The 24,137-nt window shown below is 36.7% G+C and overlaps 1 protein-coding gene across 1 annotated transcript; it reads left to right on the top strand.

Moving 5' to 3' along the window:
* Positions 1-892: 892 nt before the first annotated feature.
* On the top strand, positions 893-24,124 carry LOC140147006 (45 kDa calcium-binding protein-like). Its single transcript, XM_072168788.1, has 7 exons — positions 893-1,003; positions 11,720-12,174; positions 13,182-13,318; positions 14,553-14,666; positions 15,660-15,809; positions 18,321-18,496; positions 20,515-24,124. Exons 2-7 carry the CDS (start codon positions 11,813-11,815, stop codon positions 20,689-20,691), a joined length of 1,116 nt encoding a protein of 371 aa, XP_072024889.1. The 5' UTR covers positions 893-1,003; positions 11,720-11,812; the 3' UTR covers positions 20,692-24,124.
* Positions 24,125-24,137: the final 13 nt, after the last annotated feature.

The following is a 24,137-nucleotide window of genomic DNA, read 5'->3' as shown; positions in this document are numbered from 1 at the left end:
TAGGCACATCAGCATAATTTGGATCCGTGGCTATTATAGTACAAATACGCGCGAAACGCTCAAAACATTTGGCCATAAGCTTGAATGGTCAAATATTGTTAAAATTGGAACTAATTTATGCAAAAAGCTAAAATGGTCAAATATGATTTGGTCACGCAAATGTACATGTACACAGGTATCAGTTTTGGCCCCCAAAGACCGTGGTACCTGGGCCTGTGCCCACTCTGCCCTATGGTAAATCTACCCATGGGCCTATGTGTACAATTTGCAGTGAGAAATAGTAAACTGAACTTGAGTGCAGTTTACGTGCAAAGAAATCCAATTTATTTGGAACATTTTCTTGATTTAGTTGTATTTTGATCAGATTGGTAGGCCTACATGATCATATTTGTAGTTACTTTGAAGAGATATAAAATTCTATCGGATAAAAAGTGCCGGTATTAAGACCAACCCAGATGTTGCATGTTGCTGATCATCTTTAATGTTATATTAATTAATAGATATGTGTACACTAAGTGCCATCATTTTTTCAAACAAAAGCACTGAAAACCCAAACTTGCCCATGTTAAAAGTGATATAGGCCTTATGCCGGGTCTCAATGCGAGCGAAGCGCGTTGAAATTTTGGGTTTTGAAGAGGAAAACTTTTTCCCCCCCGCCCCTTTCCTACCACCTAAAACTTTTTGATCTCCCCTCTTTAAGGTCCAAAACTTTTTGGCCCCCTCCTTTTTACCAGCCTCCCCCACCCCCACCAAAGTATTTCTGAACACTAGAAAAATAATACTTTCACGCAGGCCCTGAACGCGGACACTGTCCATGACATCACTTCATTAATATTCATAAGCTGCACTACGCGATGGTATATCACAGTTCTAGCGACAAAAATTCTGCAACCCACAGAGACCTGCAGAGACCCACTGAACAGGACGGACAGACAGATTACGTTACGTAAAAGTGGGCTTAATTAATGCGTGTTTGAGCTGAGATGAGCTTCAATTTTGTCAGGTAATAATAGCATGATAAACAAGGCAGAGATAGGTATTTTTGCAATTAAGATTTGAGGAATTAGGTGTGCTGGGTTTTTACATGTATAAATGCACTCCCACTTTCATGCTTTCGGGACTCGCATTATATCCAGGCTGGACACATCACACTCTCTACCGTGTGATGTGTCCAGTTCGTCGCCGAACTTACATATAACATGGAGAGCTTAGCATAACGGCCTGCCTATTTACGCTTCCTGAAAACACTCTTGCACATAACATACAAAACCACAAATTCACTAACTTCAACTTGCACTACCGACACCATGAAAAATATTTTAATTATTACCGATCCTTCAGAATACTTGCAAATATTGGCAGTTTCATAAAATCCTGCTGCTGAAAATCGTAAATTCCACAATCTTCTGTCAGATCCAGGTCAGTAATCACAGGTGGGCGAATCTACCAGCGTGACAAGACCAGAGATAATAAAAAGGATGAGAGGCCACGCCGTACAAATAGCTAGCCTGATTGGCAAGCGTCGTCGCTGGCCAGATGTTCGACGGTCGTGTATGATGAGTAGAGACCATAGAGCCCTATATAGGGCTCTGTGGAAGAAACGGTTCCTAATTTTGAAGCCATGGATAATATATTCATTTATACGAGAACCATATTTTTGTACCAATCACAGAACAGAATTTCACTTACTCACAGCTGTCAATCATTCTTGTGAAACGTAAGCTCCGCCTAGTATCAAGGTCTTCTTCTGCGCATTGGTTGTGCGCATTAACAGCCTCCAGCACAAATCCTGTGCACACGATCAGGTTGGATGGGCGGTTTACGCCTGGTTTACACAAGGAACTGCGATGCATCCTAAACTGGATCGTTTCCGTGTATTCGCATTGCATGGTGGGTAATCGCCTGCCAGTTTGCGTAGCTCCTCGTTCACAACAGTTTAAAATCAACACAGGTAAATCCATATAAAAATTAACATGGACACTATTGACATAGCTTATGTAATTCAAATAATAAAATAATAAAATGTAATATTATCATGATAGATGCACGCTTTATTAAAACTTGAAAAGATTATAAGTCCAATAATTTGTTTGTGTTAGCTTGCACGAGTCACAAAATGGCGACCCATCACGCATTTTCTGCATGTGCCGACATTAGTAACTCATAGTGACTGTCCTCAAACTAGCGCCAGTGTGTCTCAGGCCTGATAACGACCCCAGGTAATTTTATGCAGAAAGTTTTCTTGCGAACAGCTGCAGGTGACAATTAAACAATGAACACGGCTTGTTTATGTACATGCGTGGGGAGGCTTGTACGTCAGCTGACGTGTTTTGGACATGTTCGGGCGTAAAAAAGTGTCGTTTTTCTTCATGAAAAATACCAGCGATGACCAGTTTTTTGTGGGCTATTTGATTTACAGGTATGTCGGTTCGTCATAGGGTAGAAATGATAGCTGTACAATTTGTATAACATACAGTTTAACATAGGCCTAAACATTTATGGGCACAAATCGACCTTCCGTATTATGCACAAGTATGTGGAAGTGGCAGGCATAGACTCGCATCTCCGATTACGATTTCCACTGAATTCTCAGCTCCGCACGCAGGCACGAAGGAACAACTCATGAACTTTCTGTCAAAGAAGGACGGCACTTATTTACATTTTTTGAGAGCGAACGTGCACAGCGTACATGTAATGTAAACACGTAAGTGGGGTTCTGAACTTCTGATTGGCTGATTGAATTGTCTGACAATCATGTCAACAGCATGAACAGTCGACGCGGTACACCATGCACGCGGTAATCTGATTGGCTGATTACACGTCAAAACGTTGACGTTGTCGTTTGTCGCGCCGCGCCAGACTTGGCGGCAAACAAAGTTCTGCATTTGTCGCTCATTAACACTGTTAATAACAGCTCCTGCGCTTGCGTCAATCTGAGGGACTGCTGTTCTTCTCTGAAACCGAGTGTAGTATGTAGGTTCATGATGTAGGTATCACAGGGAAACCTCGGTTAACACATTTGTTAGTCAGTCAAAATGGCCTAAACCGGCAATACAAATTTACATTGAAATTAAAAAGAAGCTTTTTAAGAAGGAAACCTTCATAAATATGTTGTCTATACTTCACTTGACCCAAATATATGATTTTTTTGGTGAGGAGAGACTACGCACATGGAATTTCAGAGAGATTTTGATAGCAAAAAAAGGTGCTATCGTCATGAGACTAAGATCTAGAAACACCCCGTAATGCTGTTTTGGGGAATTTTGCTAGGAGAATCTTTTTGATGAAAGTCAATCTTTGACAAGATGTAACTTTGCTACGGAAAGTGCTATGACAAAAAGGTTTTCAGTGTTGTACTCCTGGCTCTATGGTGGAGTTCGTGGCCATATCTGTTTTACTCAATCAACCATTATTTTATTGTTGTATATGTCAAGGGCTTTCAGAAAAACTTGGGTGATCAATCTGAATATGCCTAACTTTTTCTGTAGTGGGCGCTTATCAAAATGGCCGCCAAATTAACTACTTTTGAGTAAATCTTAGCTCCAGAGGCTCATAGAGATATGATTTTGGTGTCTATACATATGTTTTCAGGGTCAAGGAACCTGAAAAAACTAATAGTATAGACTTAGAATATGAATAACTTTTCTATTGAGGGAGCTTTTCAAAATGGCCGCCAAATTGACTACTTTTGACTTTATCTCAGCTCTAGAGGTTCATAGAGACCGGACGTTGGTGTCTAAACATAAGTTTTCAGGGTCAAGGGACCCCCAAAATAACTACTAGTATAGATTAATAGAATATGATTAACTTTTCTATTGAGGGCGCTTTTCAAAATGACCGCCAAATTGACTACTTTTGACTTTAGAGGTTCATAGACCTGACGTTGGTGTCTAAACATATGTTTTTAGGGTTCAAGGAACCTCCAAATACTACTATACTAGACTTGGACGCAGTAAAGGGTGGACAGACCCGGGCGCTTCTCAGCAGTTGGTGGTGATCAGAAGTTGGAGCGGACCATCAACCTTTCATCAAAATGCAGCGATGGTGTCATTGACCATTCCAAGCAGAAACAGTACGTCGCTCAATGGGATCTTATCTATCATGAAATGATGGCTGTGAAAAAACTTGCACAGAGAATTTATTGGTGTCGACGGGAGTACCTCAGAGGCATGGCACCATCATGAGTCATCATCTTCAGTCACTAACAAACAAGAAGGGCACGTTCAAGAGATGACGAAGTTCATTGAAAAGAAAAAGGAAAGAACAAATATCATGCTTTCCATCCACAGTGAAAGGATAATCAAGAAATCTGTAAAACTGAGAGACACTATTCACAGAAGGAATCTCAAAATAATGGCCTCAATCAAAGACAAACCCAAGAGAACAGTCCAGAAAGTCATCGCAGCCATGAATATAACTGACAAATCCTAGAGATAGAGGTCTTGGCACTGATGATCTTCTGACATATGATGTCGTACCTTCCCCATTTTTGTTTGGTGATGACGGTTTAATGACCAAAATAGAAAAGAGCCAACTTGTTCGGGAATTAGAGGAAACCCTCAAGCCTGATGAATATTGCTACTGACATATAGATGATTCAGCCTTCCTGATATAGATGTCATGGCAGCAATCCACAGAGTGCCTCTATCAGGACTAACAAGTCCTGATCTGCTCTCAAAGTTTGCAGAAACAACCTCTCTGTATCATCACCATGACAGATATGATTATATCTTTGACATTTACCATGATGACCCATCGGTGAAAGATACAGAGAGGTTGAGAAGATGCAGCGCAACTCCAGTGGTACTGAGCTCAATTGAGCTATCTACACCAATTCCAAAGGACATATCAACGTTCTGGCCGTCAAGCCAAAATAAACTGCTGCTGGAAACACTAGTGTCTGAATTCTTGCGTGATAGGTCCATGGAAATGCATAAAGAGCCAACTGTTCTTAGCCAGCTAAGCATTGACAGTGACAAATGGAAGTGCATAAAGATCCATAATGGAACAGAATATAACATGCAGCACCTACAGTCTCGAGTTGAAGAGGCAGATCTCCGTATAACCATGCATGTCCTAGATTGTGTCCGAGCTGGTCACAAAACATGCGTTGTTATATTCAACGATACTGATGTAACAGTTGCCCTACTGTTTCATATGGCTACCTTTCTTCACGAGGGTCTTCAGAAACTGTGGGTAAGAGCAGGGAGAGGCAACACTGCCAGTTTTGTCCCTCTCCACATTCTGTATGCAAGATTGGGCCCTCAGATGTGCACAGTGCTTCCTGCACTACATAGCCTAACAGGATGTGACATCACCAGTAAAATAGGCACAAAGAAAGCAGCCCTCAAGGCCAACCCTGTGGTTTACTTGCAAGGATTTGGCGCAACAACTCCACTTGGTCCTTCTTCTATCCAGCAGGCAGAGCAGTACTTGGTGCAAGTCATAGATGCTGGAAACAAGTCCAGTAATCTTCTGCAACTCAGAGCACATCAGTTTCACTTCTCAAAGTCAGGCTCACACCAGAGTCTACCACCAACATCTAAAGGTTTGGAACCTCACCTCTACCGTGCATTCTTCAATGCATATGCCACCATGCATGTTATGGATACGCAACTGAACGTCAAAACAGTGGATCTAGATCCACTAGACTATGGTTTTCTACATGAGAATGGAAACCTCCTTCCTTCGACATCATGGAGATCATTGGAGCCATGTTGGAGTGTGGTGTGTCATTGCGGCAAATGTGCTCGTGTAACCTGTCCTTGCCGTGCAGCAATGGCAAAATGCAGTGTATTCTGCAAGTGTCAGAAGACAGATAGCTGTAGAAATCTCCACAATTGACCTGATAGACAATATATATGAACTATTATTCTGGGTTATTATTGAAGATAATCAAGTTCCTTACAAATCAAATGGTAAATTGGTGCGGTTTTCTTTCAATCACAACCTAAGTTTAACTGCCTAATGCCTAATGCCTGAGAAACTCTGTCGACCAGACGAAACTGTCAGGTTCATAGTAATGTGAGCTTAGGTCTTATTTGAATAGTATATATTATACTATATAAAATGCATATTAAAGCATGGACAAAATCATGTAGATATTAAACTTAATAAATAAGATATTCTTAATGCTCCCATTGAACACTATTAGACCTTACAAACAGAAGTATAGCCAACAAAACTATGGCTCTTTGCTTATAAATAACTAAGTTATCAATAACAATGTTAATTTTTGGCGGCCATTTTGAAATTCAAGATGGCTGCCTCAAAGGAGGTGCCAGTGACTAAAGGGTACATGCCACCAAATAGCTTTCCATAGACTTTACGTGCAAAACAGGGGTCACGTTTTAGGCTATAAGTCGAGTTACGTCTTACTTTGAAATATATATTTGATATCATTTTAATCAGAACAAAATTCTGCATAACATATCTGAAAATGACACCATATTTTAGGTCTACTTTTTGAGAAAAATAGCGCTATATAAAAAGACCCGATTTTCCCGTGTTTACGTCTGACTGCTAACCGCGTTTTGACCTCGTGTGTTCATGCGCTCATCCTCGTAAACATCACTCAAATTTTCGCGTTTTCTGTTCAAATTAGTAGAGATCACATTCACAAGTTCTAGCAAAACACGATTTGCAACACTAAAATTGTTAATATTGTACCGATTTTGCACATTTTTTATGCAAAGTTGGGACTATAGTCGTGATAAACTTTTACCGGAAACCGCTTCACACGCGGATTTAGTGGTATGAACCCTTGAAGAGGCTAAAACATCGTTTTTAGGCCTTGAAAATGATTTTGTTATCTTTTTCACTACATTTTGAATTAATTGTAAGAAATTTTGGGTTATTTTCTGTCATACTTTAGACAGGATGCCGATTTCAAGCACAAGCATGATAGCCGACAATTGCCATTTTTCGTCATTTTGATGCACATGAATGCACAATGGTTGCTGATTTGCTATTTTCATGAAGATATTAATTGATGTTAATAGTAAACGTTCTTTGAACATCTTTTGCAAGTGCATAACTTCAAAATTAAAACATTCTCAGTACCTGCAGAATATTTAAAAACACAAGAAAGGTCAATCAAGTAGGCCTACCCCCCCCCCCCCTTCCATCGTCACTTTTAACCTGTTTTGTCCAAAAAGCAAATGTAATGAATGGCTATTTGAAATTAAATATTAATATAAATTAAACTTTGAATGTTATAACAATTTAAAATACTGGACAGTGGTATAAATAAAGCAAACTAGAAACTTAAATATCTTAAATCTAATTTTTTATGTTATTTTATAAAAATTGAAGGCCAAAACTTGAGTTTAAATGACAAAAAAATTGGTTAAAAAATAACAATGAAATTGAAAAACTTCTTTGTAATTTAAACACCAATAAACAATGTTTTCAATATTTTGAAACTCTTCTTTATTCATATCAAAAGGTTTCAAACTTCCACCAAAATCGAACTTTTATTAAATTGGAAATAAAAGTAAGCCTATTCATGGAAAACGCATCGTACAGCGAAAAAACATGGCGGCGCCCATGCACGCGCTTGTTGATGCCCTTCCTCTTTTCTTCAAGCGTGCATTTTAAATAGATAAAGACGCGCGAAAAACGCATGGAATTGCTCCTTAAAGGGTACATGCCACCAAATAGCTTTCCATAGACTTTACGTGCAAAACAGGGGTCACGTTTTAGGCTATAAGTCGAGTTACGTCTTACTTTGAAATATATATTTGATATCATTTTAATCAGAACAAAATTCTGCATAACATATCTGAAAATGACACCATATTTTAGGTCTACTTTTTGAGAAAAATAGCGCTATATAAAAAGACCCGATTTTCCCGTGTTTACGTCTGACTGCTAACCGCGTTTTGACCTCGTGTGTTCATGCGCTCATCCTCGTAAACATCACTCAAATTTTCGCGTTTTCTGTTCAAATTAGTAGAGATCACATTCACAAGTTCTAGCAAAACACGATTTGCAACACTAAAATTGTTAATATTGTACCGATTTTGCACATTTTTTATGCAAAGTTGGGACTATAGTCGTGATAAACTTTTACCGGAAACCGCTTCACACGCGGATTTAGTGGTATGAACCCTAAACAACTGGTCTTATTGGATTCCTTGGTAGTAAAAACATAGGTATAGACACCAAAACTGTGTCTCTACGCACTCCAGAAACTGAGATATTGTCAAAAGTAATAATTTTGGCGGCCATTTTGAAAAACGCCCTCTATAGAAAAAGTTAAGCAAATTCAGATCAATCACCCAAATTTTTCTGAAAGCCCTTGACTTGTATAACAATAAAATCATGGTTGACTGAGTAAAAGAGAGATGGCCACGAACTCCCCCATAGAGCCTAGAGTATTGGCTTTCTTTACTCAAGGGCTTTAATTTGATATATAAAATGATGCAGTTTGATGGCAAATTTGAATTCACCTGGCATACCTACATGATGTTCCGGGCTAGCCAAAGCCCAAGCTAGGAAACTATGATCAGGAGACCGATTGAATGAACACAGCCTCTGACTCAGTCTGAGAGGCTGAGCCTGGCATACTGTGACAATTTTTTGTGTACACTGCGCCAGTTGTACATGTACATTGTGTAGGTATGCTAGGTGAATTCAAATTTGCCATCAAACTGCATCATTTTACATATCAAATTAAAGCCCTCAGGTCCTACCTTGAGTAAAGAAAGCCAAAACTGAAAACATTTTTGTCATAGCACTTTCCGTAACAAAGTTACATCTTGTCAAAGATTGACTTTCATCAAAAAGATTCTGCTAGCAAAATTCCCCCAAACGGCATTTAGGGGTGTTTCTAGATCTTAGTCTCATGGCGATAGCAGCTTTTTTTAATGGAACATGGGAACTGCTATCAAAATCCCTCTAAAATTCCATGTGCGACTTGATTATCACCATAAAAAATCATATATTTGGGTCAAGTGAAGTATAGAAAACATATTTATGTAGGTTTCCTTCACCGACCTATTATAGAAAAAAATTCAAATTTCTATGTAAATATGCATTGTGTTTGGGCCCCGGTCTCGGCGAATTTCGCTGACTAGCAAATGTGTTAACTAAGGTTTGCCTGGGATACCTACATTACTTGACTACAAATTTCGAACGTTTGAGGACTTGTTCTCAAGTTGTAGCAGGTGCCATGTAGGTTGTGTTCAATTTTAATTCATGAATTGTTTTCATTATAAATGTTGCAAAATATTAATATTGACAATAATTTTAAAATTAACAACCTGTTTGACCTCTCCATATATTCATACATTACTCACCTGTGTTTTATTTTGTGGCGAAAATATTAATGTTTATGTGTAATTTGCAGTAATTTTTAGAGCAACAATTTCTTCGCACCGAGGGGTGACGGCTATGTGTGTATGTGAATGTACATACATGTAGGCTAATGAAATGAAATTATTAATAGTTTCCCGTTAAATTTTTTTCAGTGAACTATGAGGTCATGATTTCATTATTCATTATTTTGGAAAATTTCATTAAATTGTCAAAACTCTCATTTACCTATATTGTTGATGAAAGACCATCTCACAACGGGTATTGATGCTTAGATCATTATACAGACATTTTGCAACAGATTGAGAAAAGATTTGTTTTTATTAAAATAAAAAGAAATTTGCGATTTTTGTAATCACTGGATGAGGTAATCCTCAAATTTTCATTATTTACTACACTCTCTAGGCCCCTACAACTAAGAAAAACTGCTGATTAGGCCCTTCGCACTTGATTATTAGTTTCCTGTTAAAGATTTTGAAAAAGGGACGAGTCGAGGTGACTTAATTATTAATTATTTTCTTTATTTAGTTTGAACTATTACAAGCAGCTATTGACTCGTTTTGACTAGAGCGGGCATTTAATTATTTTACAACAATATTTGATTTTATAAATAAAGTGAAGGTGGAGTTATACTCTTTGTTCTTTCATCATTATTGTTGATATTATTAAAGTCAGAAAATGGCAAGTAGAAGTAGTTGAATGTTATTTTAAAGGAGAAAATTAGAAATAAAAATAAAATAATTAATTATTTTGAGATTTTCAATTTTGGACGCGGGCGGTAAACAGGAAACTAATAATCAAGTGCGAAGGGCCTTATGATCAGCAGGGGATGTCAGACATTTTGAGAGTTTCAATTTTGATTATTTCCATCTCAATTTTCAGATAGACTTTTTTATGAAAATAATGAAAGTTTTGGTCAAATTGAAAAGATTAATGCGGGCGGGTGACGGGAAACTAATCATTTCATTTCATTAGCCGTAAATGCATGTAAACACATACACAGCACCTGTTAGAACTCCCGGTCGGAGCTGGGAGTTTCAATTATCACTGATTATTGGAACTGACACTGCGCGGTGTACACCACTGTGCGTGAGTGAACATGATTCTGTGTCAAGGGTTCTAGACTTTTCCTATACGTTATAACTCATCCTTACAAGTTTACTTTTTTTGAAAGCCTACAATGTTTATTAGCACATCTAAAAAGGTTTTAGCAGAACAGGTGTTTATGTTAGTAAATAAGAGAGAAACAAAAAAAGTATACTTTTTGAACCAAAATTCAACTTTTCCACCCTATATGACATTTGTGGCACCCTGTATATTGACCAATTGTTTGTACGTGTGCATTCCTGGAACTCTAAGCTTTACAGTGATATATAATTTTATAGGGGTTTGATGAACAGTTTATGAATTATATCAGTTTAAGTACAAAAACATGTAAATTGTTCAATTTTTTAGTATGTACCGTAACGCATTTGGCCCCCAATTCATGGCACACAACCTCCTACATTTGTACACGTCTCATTTGCTGAAAAACAATTGCTATCACACAGTGATGTACAATGTAGTATAAATTCAGCTACCGTATAGGGATGTCTCCCAATTCTTGCTGTTGACGAATTGAATTTCAATGCTTGTACTGTCTCACTGTGTTTATAGAATTGACCGCCTCGGTAAGTATTAGACCACACAGTTACATACATACAATACCCACAAGAGCTTATGAATGAGTTTCAATGAGATGATTTGAAATGACCGCCACTTGAGATAATTGGAAAAAGAGAAACATGTACATTTGCTCTGCGTTGTGCTATCAGTGTGTCTGAATTGGGCTAACTGAGTTATGCACGGCGTCAGTCGGCGTATGGTGGTGTCATATGCTATTGATATTTATACTTTGAATGTCTATCTGGACCTGGGTACAAAATCATGAATATCTCATGTTATTTTTGGTTTCTATTAAATACCTTTTGTAAGGCCTGGCTTTATGTGTAAGCTTCAGTCTGCGTATTGAAAACCCAGCCTGCATATTGAAATCCAAAACAGGCAGAAATTCAGATTTTACATAAAAAATGAATCCTTCAAGCCTGAGGGGCTGAGGCGCATGCGTAGTGGGGAAGAAACGGCCCATATAGTCTCAAACTATTATATTAAACAGGTTGGAACAAAAATGGCCATGCGTGGCTGTTGAAGAACTAGTGGATTCGACCTACCATCATGGGGATTTCTGCCATGAAGATATCGAGGCAATGACACAATTTGTGTGGTTTTGACAGCAAGACGGTTTATTTTTTGTGTGTGTTTTTGTGTTTACCTATAGGGACCTTTACAACACTTTTGAATACCTGTGACCACAGAAGTTGTAACACGTATATTTTGTGTATTTTTGTTTCTTACCACACAGTCAAGTCAAGGGGAAGAGATGAAACAAATATAACATCATCTGTACATGTATAAAGTGAAAATCTGAAGAGGAATTGAGTTGAAAGAAACCAAGATGCCTTCTAAACATACCATCAGGAATAGAACTTTTGCACAAATACTGCATGTTAGCATATGCTGCAGCTTTGTTATACTCCTGGCAATATCAGCTTTCATAAGACCAGTTCATTGCAGAGCTGTCATCCCAAATAATGCAACAAAAGAAAAACTACGAGTGGCACCAGGCCAAGAAAATAACAACAATGGGATTAACCCTGATTTGGTGCCTGGTAAACACATGGATGCAGTGAAGATGGACAGAAACGGGGAACTGAACAAAGATTTTAGACAAGAGCTGTTCTTGGGGCCAGATCATGAAGATTTTGATTCCATACCAGAGAAGGAAGGACGCAAGAGGCTCATAGAAATTTTTAACACGTATGTACATGTACTGTATATAAAACATTTTTTCACCCATAAATAGTATTTGATCTTGTTCAAGACGGTCTCTTATACTATGGCCAACTGATCTTCTCAGCCCCTGGCCCCAGCCTCAAATAAGGCCAACAAATACTGCAAGCGAAGCAAGCACACACGGTCATTGCTATTGTCAGTTTATGAACCATGCTTGGTCAAGGAATTTGACGATGTCCATAGCTAGGTACTCTGTCATTGTTGTCAGCTGTTGCTTAAAACTCAATATTAAAACTACGCACAGCATAGCACCGCATGTCACATTAACCATGGCAGTAGCATACAATGTACAAGCCTTGAAATAAGCGGGCGCGGGGAGCAAATTTACCCTCGTAAAGCCACCAATTGCTCCTGGTCCTTGTAAAATTCACATGAACCAGGAGCAATTTTCTAAAATAAATTGCTCCTGGTTACAGTTTTGCACTTGATGCAGTTGTGCTGATGCTGTATTGTATATGCAGAAAAGGATTTAATTTCTGTTTCTTCAGAAATTGCTCCTGGTTCTTGTAAAATCCCAGTGAACCAGGAGCAATGTTCAAAACAAATTGCTCCTGGTTCCAGTCTGCTTATTAATATTTCAAGGCTTGGTAGCATACAGCATGTGGCTTTGGGCGGATACAGGCTTGAATCAAGACTTACAATAAATGAAACAAATCTTCGTAAGTTTCTGGTCATTATTAGTTGCTTTGTAATTTCTTTATCTGTGTGTGTGTGGGGGGTGAACAAGGGGATGCCCTTGATTCGTTTTTACTTGCAGTGAGACTTAAAAGAAGTTACTCTAGTAAAGTTCAAATTTTAGGTTTAAAATGTTTTATTATTGTTGTTTATTAATAATTATTGCTTGCAATTCAGCCTGAAGGTCATTATTTGCCAATAAAATATCAATATCAAAATCAAGGCCCCTTTCTAACTTTCAGTCCAAAATCTTGAGTTGATTCACATGTGTTTGGTTATTGTTTTGTTTATTACAGAGCTGACATTAACAAAGACGAATACCTGTCACATGAGGAACTTGTCAAATGGATTCACCACAAAACAGAAGAACATTTCCAAGAAGCAGCAGCATCTAGTAAACGAATGTTCCCATTAGTGGATACAAATAGTGATGGTAAGATGATGTAGCATTATTTAGTAAAATTAACATCCCCAAAAAAAAAAAAAAAAAAGATTGTTTGTTTGTCCTCCACTGACTGATCCTAATCTGAAAAATCTGGAAAAAAGGTTTTTTTTGTTTTACTGTACAAATGAATACCAACCCTAATTTTAGAATTCCAGAATTTATTTTTCTTTCAACATTTTTGACATCCTGAAAAGTTTTTTTACAGTTTCTATACACTTCTATAAACTGTTTTAAAAACATGAATGAAGTGGTATACAGTAGAGAAATATCCCAATTCACAAGCAAATAGTTGTGATTCACAACTATTTGAGCTATTTATTAAGCTAATTAATATAAAGGCATACAGTCATGTTTTGGCTATGACCTTTAAAAAATCTTGAAAAAAAAATCCAGACTGACCAACCCAATTCTGAAAAAGTTGTGGAGGACAAGCAAACAATCTTCTGTTTTTTTTTGCCATACAAATAATACTAAGGAAGTAGTGGTAGCGTATGTAGTAGCTTAATTCATACGCTCGCTCTGGGTTGCAAAGTCAAAAGAATAAAAGTAAGAAAATGACAAAAAGTGACTTTGGCAAATGGTTTTCTCTGTTTTTCTTAAAAGTACAATGTAGTAATTGACCAATTTGGGATTTTTGGATAAAATTGGCTCTTCATTGTGAGAGACACCTGCAGTATAACTAGCAGTAGCTGATTGTGCCACAGTTGTGTAAGATTTATACTGTACTGCATGGGAAATTGGATACACATGGCATGGTTTATAGTGAAAGTTAAAACAGGTTATCTATAAAGTTGCCAAACCTGTGATAAGAAGCCCAGTTGGGCGACTTCTGATGATTTTGTTTGAAGATCAAAATGGACCACAACTTTAAAACTATTAATAGTAGAACCCCCTGTGTTTCTGTAATATATTCTTTTATTTTTTCTCTTTCATTTGACAACATTTGGGTGGTCATACCTTAGTGGCATTTCGAGATATATCCATTTCAGACCAAAAGATTACTCAGTTAGTAAGCTAGTAAGTAAGCTAGTAACATACACTAATTTAGGCTGGTCCATTTCATGGTCCAGCAAATATGACAAATCCACTCACTCCATGTAGCCAAATCCAAAAAAGGCAGTAAGGCAGAGAAATTTTTTTTTTCTATTTTTTTCCAAACTAGTAAATATGACTTATGTAAGGTGGCAAAATTAATACTAGTATTATATTTTTCCTGTCACAGGTGTGTTGTTTTGGGATGAATACAAGAAGCAATTCCTGTTACTACGAGGTTATGATGAGAAGAAACAGCAGCAACTCGATCAAAACCAGCTGATGTTAAGTGGCCATGATGAAGGTAAATTATAGCAAAGGCGGATTCTGTGGTACAATGTAATGCGGTTGTCTGTAATTGCATTTTTTATGCCATGCACTAAATATTATGATTTCAAATTGATTCATTGGCAACAATTTGTGATATTTGAATTCATCAAAACTGACTGCCAGTTACATTACACATGTTGTCAGTGTATCAGGAAAGTCCTTCGTAGCGCATACAAATGATCACCCAAAAGGGAGCATCCAAGTGGAGGGTCCTTCTACGCGAATAGGATATCAATAAATCCCATTTTGATATAAAATTGGATCGGTTGAGCCCATATTTATTGGTCGAGCTATGAGTTTTAAAATATTGGACGAGACTTAGTCGAGTCCAATATTTTTAAACTCATAGCGAGACCAATAAATATTGGGCGTAAAGCATCCAATTTTATCATTATTATGATTTGGATCCAATATTATCACAACTTGGATCCATCAAAACATAATAATGATTATAACTGGTGAAGCAGCTCAACCGTGCATACACTTGTACAATCAACTCAAGGTCATAAGTAAGCATAGAGCAAAATGCACAGGCCAGTTTTTGATATTAAAATTTTTTAATGTTTTTCTTCTATATTTTCTTGCAAATTTTTGTGACAGCCCATTTTCTTTACTTTTTTTAACATGGATTGTGTTGCAGATCATTATGGATTCTTTGATTTTTGTGAAAACTTAAGGTTTTTGGACCTAAAATGCGCAATTGTACCCAAAATGCGCAATTTCCTGCATTTTTTGCGCATCACACATTTTCCCTGTCCTTAGTCATAAGCAAGATCAGACCTACCAATTGCATTAATATGTACCCATCAGTGATCTTTTGATTGGTAGATTTCACTTTAAACTGTTATTAATATCAATCTAGTTGTTTCTTTTTATGAATAAGATATTAAGGTTTATATTTCAGCCAAAAAACAAAAACAAACTTCTTAATTAACTGCTTAATTTGTTTTGTCTACCCATTGAATAGATGATTACATCTTGTACCGTGATCGATGGGGGAGAGCGGATGACGATGGAGATGATGCATTAAATCAAGACGAATTCTTGGCATTCCTTCACCCAGAACATTGTAAAACTATGCTGACTATGCTTGTGGAAGAAATACTACATGATTTAGGTGAGAAAATGTGCAGATGTTGAGGTAGTGTTTAGACTAGTTTATGTTAGGGTTGTATGTATTCACCGTCAAAGTGTGATGTCAAAATCAATCATTGCTAATAAGTCAACTGGTTCAGGCTATCTTTGTTTGGAAGTCAATGGGTTGCTAAAGTGTGCAAATCAAGCGTGAACCAGGAACGATGTATGATGTATTCACTACGACAGTGAATTCTAGTTAATTTCCTATTACAATACTGTATGTATAAATAAGCCACATTTACATTGCTTTGTGTAGGTGGTAATTGCCTGCACCTGTTGTACCATATTGTGGAAGTATACATAGTAATAGGTTAAAAATATATAAAATAAAAAAAAAATTAATTTTGGATTTATAAAGCGCTGTAATTTCGCTGCAATTGTGAATCATCACAATCAGATCGCATCAGCTAGGTTTCTGCCGAACGGCGCACACCTATCCGCATTTAGATTATAACATCCACCAATTATCTGTGCAGCTCCCCAAATTCCATTGGGTGAAGGAAGTTTTTGATTACCAAACAACTAATCACCGATTTTTGCGATACAGAAGGAAACCGGAGATCCCGGAGAAAACCTGCGAGAGCGAGCATGGAATCGGGATAAACCAAGTGCACATGAGACTTGGGCGGCGCCGGGGCTTGAACCCGGGACCTCAGTGGTGCAAAGCGAGGGAACTACCGCTGCGCTAACTCGCCCTCCCTTTGTATACATTGTATACAATATGAACAGTACAAATAACACTCAATTTCAGGCATATAGTATACACATTATTACAATGAAGTTGAGTGAACTGACTCCAGGTTTTCCAAGTAGTGTGAAGGAGGTGCAGACTGATCTGGGTCTATATACAAAAGTATTTTATCAGTAAATTTTGTCACCATTAAAGTTTAGATTGCTATTTGTTTCAAGGAATTTGTCAAAAGTTTGGAGAAACATTCATTTAAAATTATTGCAAAATTTACTTAACAAGTACCGTATTCATTCCATTAACTGCCCAGGGTGCTTAACAAAGTCATTCTGGGTGGGCGCTTATTTTTTATATTAATTGTTTACATAATTGTAAAAAATGGCCCAAAATATGGACTTAATGTGTATATGTTTCTGTGTTTGATGCATGTGTAGTATGATCCTGCACATAATAACGGATGATTATGTACAGCAAAGTCGCTGTGTGGGTGCTTATAGGGGCATGGGTGGTTAATGGAACAAATATGTTAGTTTGGTATCAAAAAAAAGCTCATATTTTTCTCATTACCCTAGTGAATTAAACGCCCAAGATATGTTTCGTTTAAATGGTGTGAACAAAAAAGTAGTGATTTGTGGTTACCACACCGGAAGTGTATGTAATATCCCATGGGGCATTGTTATACACGTTTCTGCTTCTCATATCAAAATTCGCACCAGCAATGCAACTCAAGATTTGGAAACAAATTGTTTTAATGGTAGGCCTTCTAAGATAGAGAAGAGAAAATGAAAAATTGGACCATGCCTCTTTAATCTTACTATAAATAGGCGAATGTTGTATGTATCTATGTATCTATCTATGTATGCCTATAAAGGCTCCGTCAGTTTCGATCCAAATATCGCCAAATTCATACGGGAGATCGATGAATATACGGGGCGTGTTTAAACTTTATTTGGTTGAAAAGCGGTCAAGAATTGGCTGCAAAAACAGTGAAAATATGGGTAAAAAGCGGGTTTTTGTTATGAAAATCAGTTGTCAGCCTACGGCGTCACTGCAGCTGGCCGGTAGCGAGTCGGCGCCTCGTGCGTAATGCGCACTACGCCAATGGGCGAAGCGGCGCATGAGAGCCCGCGACTGCGAGCCAGAGACCAGTGGACATGATATTGATAATACGGAAAGAAGGAAAAATAAAGGACAAAAAGGTACATGGACGGGTCACGGGATTATGATAGCGGGTGAACACGTCCATGAACACGCTATATGAGAGGGCGTAATAAATACGGGAAAAAGATGTTTGTTGTATAAACAACACTATAAAGAAAAATTAAATTAAAATGAGGACAAAAAAGTACGAGTAATAGGCCAACGGGTTAAAGTAACTAAATGAAACGGGAAGGAAACAAAGAAGGAAAGAAACTAATCAGGAAATGTAAGAAAAAAGAAGCTAAAATAATGAGAACAGAATTAAATAAAAAACATGGAAGCGGGAAATCACAAGAAGCAAAGAAACCAAGAAGCTAAAGGGAAAGGACAGACTTAGAAAATAATGGGAACAAGGTTAAATAAATAAATAACATGGAAACGGAAAATCACAAGCTAAGCAAAAGAAACTAAAAAAGAAAGTGTAAGAAGAGACAGGTTTAGAAAAATAAAATGTACCTTTTCAATGATTCTACCTGTTCAGTAATTATTCCTGTTATGGTGAACGCTTCCATCTAGCGGGAACCCGCGCGAAGCGCGGGTTTCCCGCTAGTTGTTTATAACAAGTGTTATATTATTGAACTTTTTCCTTATTTACATTTATAGACCGTGATGGCGACAAAGCACTAAGCTTAGCCGAGTTTGTTTCTCTGCCAGAAGAAGATGCCGGTAACATAGAGGACCTCGGCAAGAATGATGAGTGGATTAGAGAACGCAAACAAGAATTCATGACCAATATAGATCTGAATAAAGATGGCATAGCATCATTGGAAGAATTGGAGGTGAGATCATACATGTTGATTTAATATAGAAACCAAGGGAGTAATATCATTTAATTGAAAACCAAATTAAAAGACTAGTTTGCGTACGACGTCCTGTCAACCAGACCAAAAATGGCGTACTGCGCAGGTCAGCAACCAATCATGTCGTGCCCTTGCCCTGACGTAAGACGTAAACTAGTCTTTTGAATTCAGTCTACAGTTATAGTTCATAAATTGTTTATGTTATTTGTCTCCCTAAAGAGAGAGATCTCAAGAAAGTGTGACCTAGAGCGAGTAATGAGATATTGAGGGAATGTCAAAATCAAGATGTTCGTAAATAATTATTACACTGTTGTCTGCATTAAATGAACATTTAATACCAAAATCAACATCATGTAGCATCCCTGTATCAAAACTAATCAATGATTGGATATTATTTAGACATATCAAGTCAGGAACATTCAAAGTTCTTAATTGAATACCTGATTGGAAGAAGGGCCAAACTCCATCAAAACTGTTTTTGAGATAATTAAGAATAAACTTAATATTTGGAAAAGTTTTATAGACAGAATGTTTTCATCTTCAGGGGACCTTCAATACATGAACATTTATACATACATTCAAAATTAATAAAATAATTTTGGCTAAATAATATTCAGCATTTAGTAACTAGTAGTTTCACGCCTCACGGCGATCGTCAGACTATTCTGACTAGTCTGACGATCGCCGTGAGGCGTGAAACTACTAGTTACTAAATGCTGAATATTATTTAGCCAAAATTGTTTTATTAAATTAACTCTACCTTGTTAAAAATTGGTATTGAGCACTGTGAAGCGACTATCAGTGACTATTTATGTTACATTCAAAATTATATATGATGCTTCCATGGCAACGGTACAGGTCTTAATACGAACTGGAGTTGGGCCCTTCTTCCACTAATATACTGTAAGTGCCAGTTCCGTAAGCAGATCTGTTATAAATAGCTACATAAATTTGGTAATTATCCAAGTAGATGCATGTAATATGTTAGCAAGAAAGTTTATTGTAGTGAAAAGCAGATTTCATGGATGAACAAAATCCCTCTTTAACCCAATATTTGTGGAAGAAGGGCCCAACTCCATGGAGTTGGGCCTTTCTGCCATGAAAACCGTGATTAAGTGTACGAGGAACACTAATTAGAGAGTGGATTTTGGCTCTTCTTTCACACACAAGGAAGAACAATATGCTGGCAATAAAATGCTGGGTCTAACTCATTTTTGTAAAAAAGTGGAGTTGGGCCCTTCTTCCACTCAGGTATTCAATTGTTAAGAGGTCATGGAAAGATTAAAGAACAACAATCTCACCATTTTTTTCTAGACACTTTGATGGAATTATGTTGTACAATTTATACTAAATGTATCAAAGTTAGAGTGCATTTTTGAAAATGTGACCTATTTTGACCTACATTCGACTACAAATGATCCACAATTGTGCTCATAAATCAAAGTGGTGATTCCTCATGTAAATTATGTACATGGCTAAGGTGACTCACTTGACAAAACAAGACTCTGAAGTACACATTATTGATATCACCTTCAGTAGGTGAGGGGAATTGAAGCAAAGTGAGTTACAACAATGATTTTTAACTTCCCTCAAAGTTTGTATATAATGTTTAGAAGTTGGTCTATTGTACAGGTATGAGAATTTTCAGGCTTTGGCCGGAATTCAGGCAGTTTTGTTGTCCATGTTTACGCATTTTTATTTATTTTCAGCCTGTTTTGGGCCTTTTAAGGCCAAATTCACCACTTTTTCAGGCAGTTTTCAAAAAAGCAATTGTCATGCCTGATTGTAAAAGGCTTTTTTTTCACCCTTTTCATAAAATCCTTTTTGGTAATTGCAGTATTCCCCTTCTTGGGACATACAGCTTGTTGAGATGAAGGGAGCACTTGATGGTTAATATTAAAAGCAAAATTGCATATCAGTCAAGGTCTCTGCTGTAAGTGTCCTTACTCTGTATTGGCATACTGACAAAGAAAACTGTTGTTTTTATTCTCTTGCAGAAATACATGGATCCAAAGAACATACAGCATGCAGAAAGTGAAGCAAGGCATCTAATGGGAGCTGCAGATATCAATGAAGATAACAAACTGTCACTTAGAGAAATTCTGGAAAACTACTTTGTCTTTGTGGGAAGCAAGTTGTACAACTATGCCAGAAATGTGCATGATGAATTTTAACATCATTTTTGTTCCCAACACAGTGACTGCAGAGCAGCATGTTGTGGTTTGTGTATATCTTATTTCAGTCATTCACAGTGAATGGTCAATTGATCAAAACACATTGTATTGCCTCTACCCATACCTATGTAATTTTGAAATAGAAGGGCAGCTGATTTATGATTGAGATGTCAGAGAGCGATCAGCTCCTGTCAATGATCAATTTTATGTATGTTTTGTATAATCTACTCTTCTGTGCAGGGAGATGCCATCAGTGTTTCAACAGCAAGTTTTGATATTAACATATGTGACATGATCTGGTCCATGGGGGCCAAAGGCGGCAAATTTGAAATTGAGATAAAGGCAAAAATATGGAGTAAAAAACAATAAAATACATAACAAAATACACATCACAATTAAAGCTTCAGAACTTTAGAAATAAGTATGCTAGACCATTGGTGTTTTCAGTATATGATAGCCTATTGTTTGTAAACGGTAATAATTATAGTAACTCAATTTTCAAAAAAGCCTCCTTTGGCCCCATGGAGCAGATCATGTCACATATAGTTTTACATTAAATCAAACATGTGTCCTACTGTCTACAGACAAGTTTTGAACCATTTACTAAACCGAGACAATCTTCAGCATTCAGAAGTCTTAAGACTAAGAGGGTGTAATTACAAACAGTAGCAGTTTGTTGATTGGACATTCTTGGCCTCGTGATGATTTTCAACTCTTCCAGCTAGGTTCCACATTGCTAATTGTTTACACCTTAAACTTACTTCTGTTCGACAATAAAGTAAAGAGACAAATGTGTCAATTAACAAGATTTTGATGATTCTTTTGGTGAAATAACATCAATTGCCACAACTTAAATTACAACGCTCAACTTGTCAGATCACCTTTGATTTGTATGAAGAAAAGGCAAATTGCAGTTGCTTACATCTTACAAATTGCACAGAATTATGCTGAAAGAGTATCGTATTGTGCAGAACATTTATGTAGATACTATAGCCGCAAACAAGTAGAAGAGTTTCAATTTTCTGATTTATTTTAATTTGTGGTGTGATCAAGCAAAATCAGTCTGAAGTCGGGCATATTCAATTTTCAGTTTCCTATGCAAACCTAGATTTTACAGAAAAGCCCATTGAAATTGAACATTTTGTTTGAAAGATACGAACAGTTGAAGTGTTTCAAAAACAATGGGCTATACCTGAAAACAGTATTTCCTACTGATTTTGCATGATCACATCAAATTTAAAGAAACAAACTTTGTCTTTGCAGCAAATTCCAGTAGTGGGAAAAAGCAAATTTTGCCCTGCAAAAATCATAGGGCTTTGCTTACATGACTAAGGTAATATTTGTGATGGTATTAGGGTTTTTTAATATTTTATATAATTAGGGGACACAATAAATTGCACATTTGTGATGGTTATTTTTGTAAATTTATGTATTTGATATCTTAATAATTTGATGTTGATTAAATTATTTGTATTCATAAATTGAAATGTTACGTATGTAATGAATTTTCTTCAAAGCTAATTACAGATTGCCACTGTATCAATGTAGAGCTGACAAATTGAAATGATAAAGAATTGTATTGTTTATTTAAACTGTTACTTAAGCAGAGGTTTATTGCTTAAGCAGAGGTATATAATTGCCTAAGCAAAAGTTTATTGCTTAAGCAGAGGTTTATTGCTTAAGCAGAGGTTTTTTGCTTATGCAGAGGTTTATTGCTTTGGCATAGGTTTATTGCTTAAGCAGAGGTTTATTGCATAAGCAGACTTTTGTTGCTTTTAAAGCAGAGGTTTATTGTTCAAAATATGTTTAACAAGGTGTCCCATAAAAAGCGGGTTCCAATAATGTATGTAGTGATATTTCAAATTGTATTTTATAATCATTCACAGGTTGATTGCACATGCACAGTGCATCACCCCATAAGAAGGATTGTTTGGAGCCTTGCATGCAACGATCACTCTGTGGCTCACTTTGTCTAATTTTTCTCAAAAATCAAACCAAGTTTATATGTATGTTAAAGGAAATTTTCTGAGAATTTAAAAAATAAAATTAACAATTTGGCAAGTTTTACAGTTGTGGAGGCTTAGAGGAAAATGCAAATAACTCGCGACCTAAGCTTATAAGAGACGTATCAAAATTTGAATACCAGTACTATTTTTGAAATTCTCAGAAAATGTTGTATGCTTTCTATGGGACACCCTGTATGTTGCCTCATCTGTCTTTCTTATTTTCAATAATTTATAGTATGCATTTGATGTACACATAATATTTTAAGGGATTACAATTTGTTGTTATTGTTAATTGCCCAATGAACATGAAAAATCTCTCTAAAACATAATAATTACTACAGATTGTGTGCATTCCTGTTGACTGCAAAATGGTAATCTTTGATTTCGGAGCCAAATAATTGTGAAGAAATGTTTTGTATATTTTGTATATAAATTATATAATGGATTTGTTATGATGTACAAGAAGAAAACTAACAATATGTACGTCAGATTATTGTGTCTTGGAATATACCGTATTTCCTTTTAATGTAAACGCCCCCTCATTTTTTTCATGAAAAAGTAACCAAAATTCAAAAATTTCCAGGCTTACCGGTATATATTGTGTGAGTAAAATTGCATGGACATGCATAACCTATTCTAACTTAAACTTAATTGCCAAATTGTAGTGGAATTTCACTAAGTAAATCAGATTGCTTAAAATGCACTTACAAAGATAATAATCGTATCCCATGCGTGCCGGCCTCTTGGATTTGAACGCGAAAACAAACCAGAAGTGAGTGATACTTGTGATTTTCAGCCCAATTTTTGTTGGAAATTTGAGTTTAATAAACCTTTTCGAAAATGTCACACCCCGGGATGCTTATTTAAGGAAATATGGTAGTTCAATATATACTGTCTCTGTATAATTTGATTGCAATATCATTTACTCGGATGTTGAGAACACAATATATATGGTTTTGCATGATTACTATGTTTTCTGAAGTAGATGGTTGGTCACTCAACAGTTGCAAGTACATATGTATGAATATTATATTGTTGCGATTTCGCATGCTGGCACATACTGTATAAATCGTCTGAGTGGAACCTGCAAAAAAAATGGAAATTGTTGACCTCGACGGTCAGTTTTAGTTATCTGGGGCTCATTGATACATATAAGGTATCCATAATGAGATGAATATTTTGACGAGCGTGTACTGCCATTGCAAAGTCTTGAGCTAACAATACGTGCGGTGCAAAGTTCATTCTTATAAATATCCATTCGGAGACAAGTGTGTTTCAATGTTCAAGTAAGTATGTGATGTATGCTTAGAGTATGCTCTCGTCAAAAGTTTACAGGAAAAGATTATGTGATACCAGACTGCATTGTACATTGTAGGGCTAGCCCAGCATAATAACTTGATGTTTTGTGTGTGTGTATAAGGCCAAAAAAATATTGTTGTG

This window comes from Amphiura filiformis, chromosome 1, assembly GCF_039555335.1.
Source record: "Amphiura filiformis chromosome 1, Afil_fr2py, whole genome shotgun sequence".
In the NCBI taxonomy this organism is placed as follows: domain Eukaryota; kingdom Metazoa; phylum Echinodermata; class Ophiuroidea; order Amphilepidida; family Amphiuridae; genus Amphiura; species Amphiura filiformis.
The sequence above is the reverse complement of the archived record's forward strand: the minus strand, read 5'-3'. Positions and strand labels throughout refer to the sequence as shown.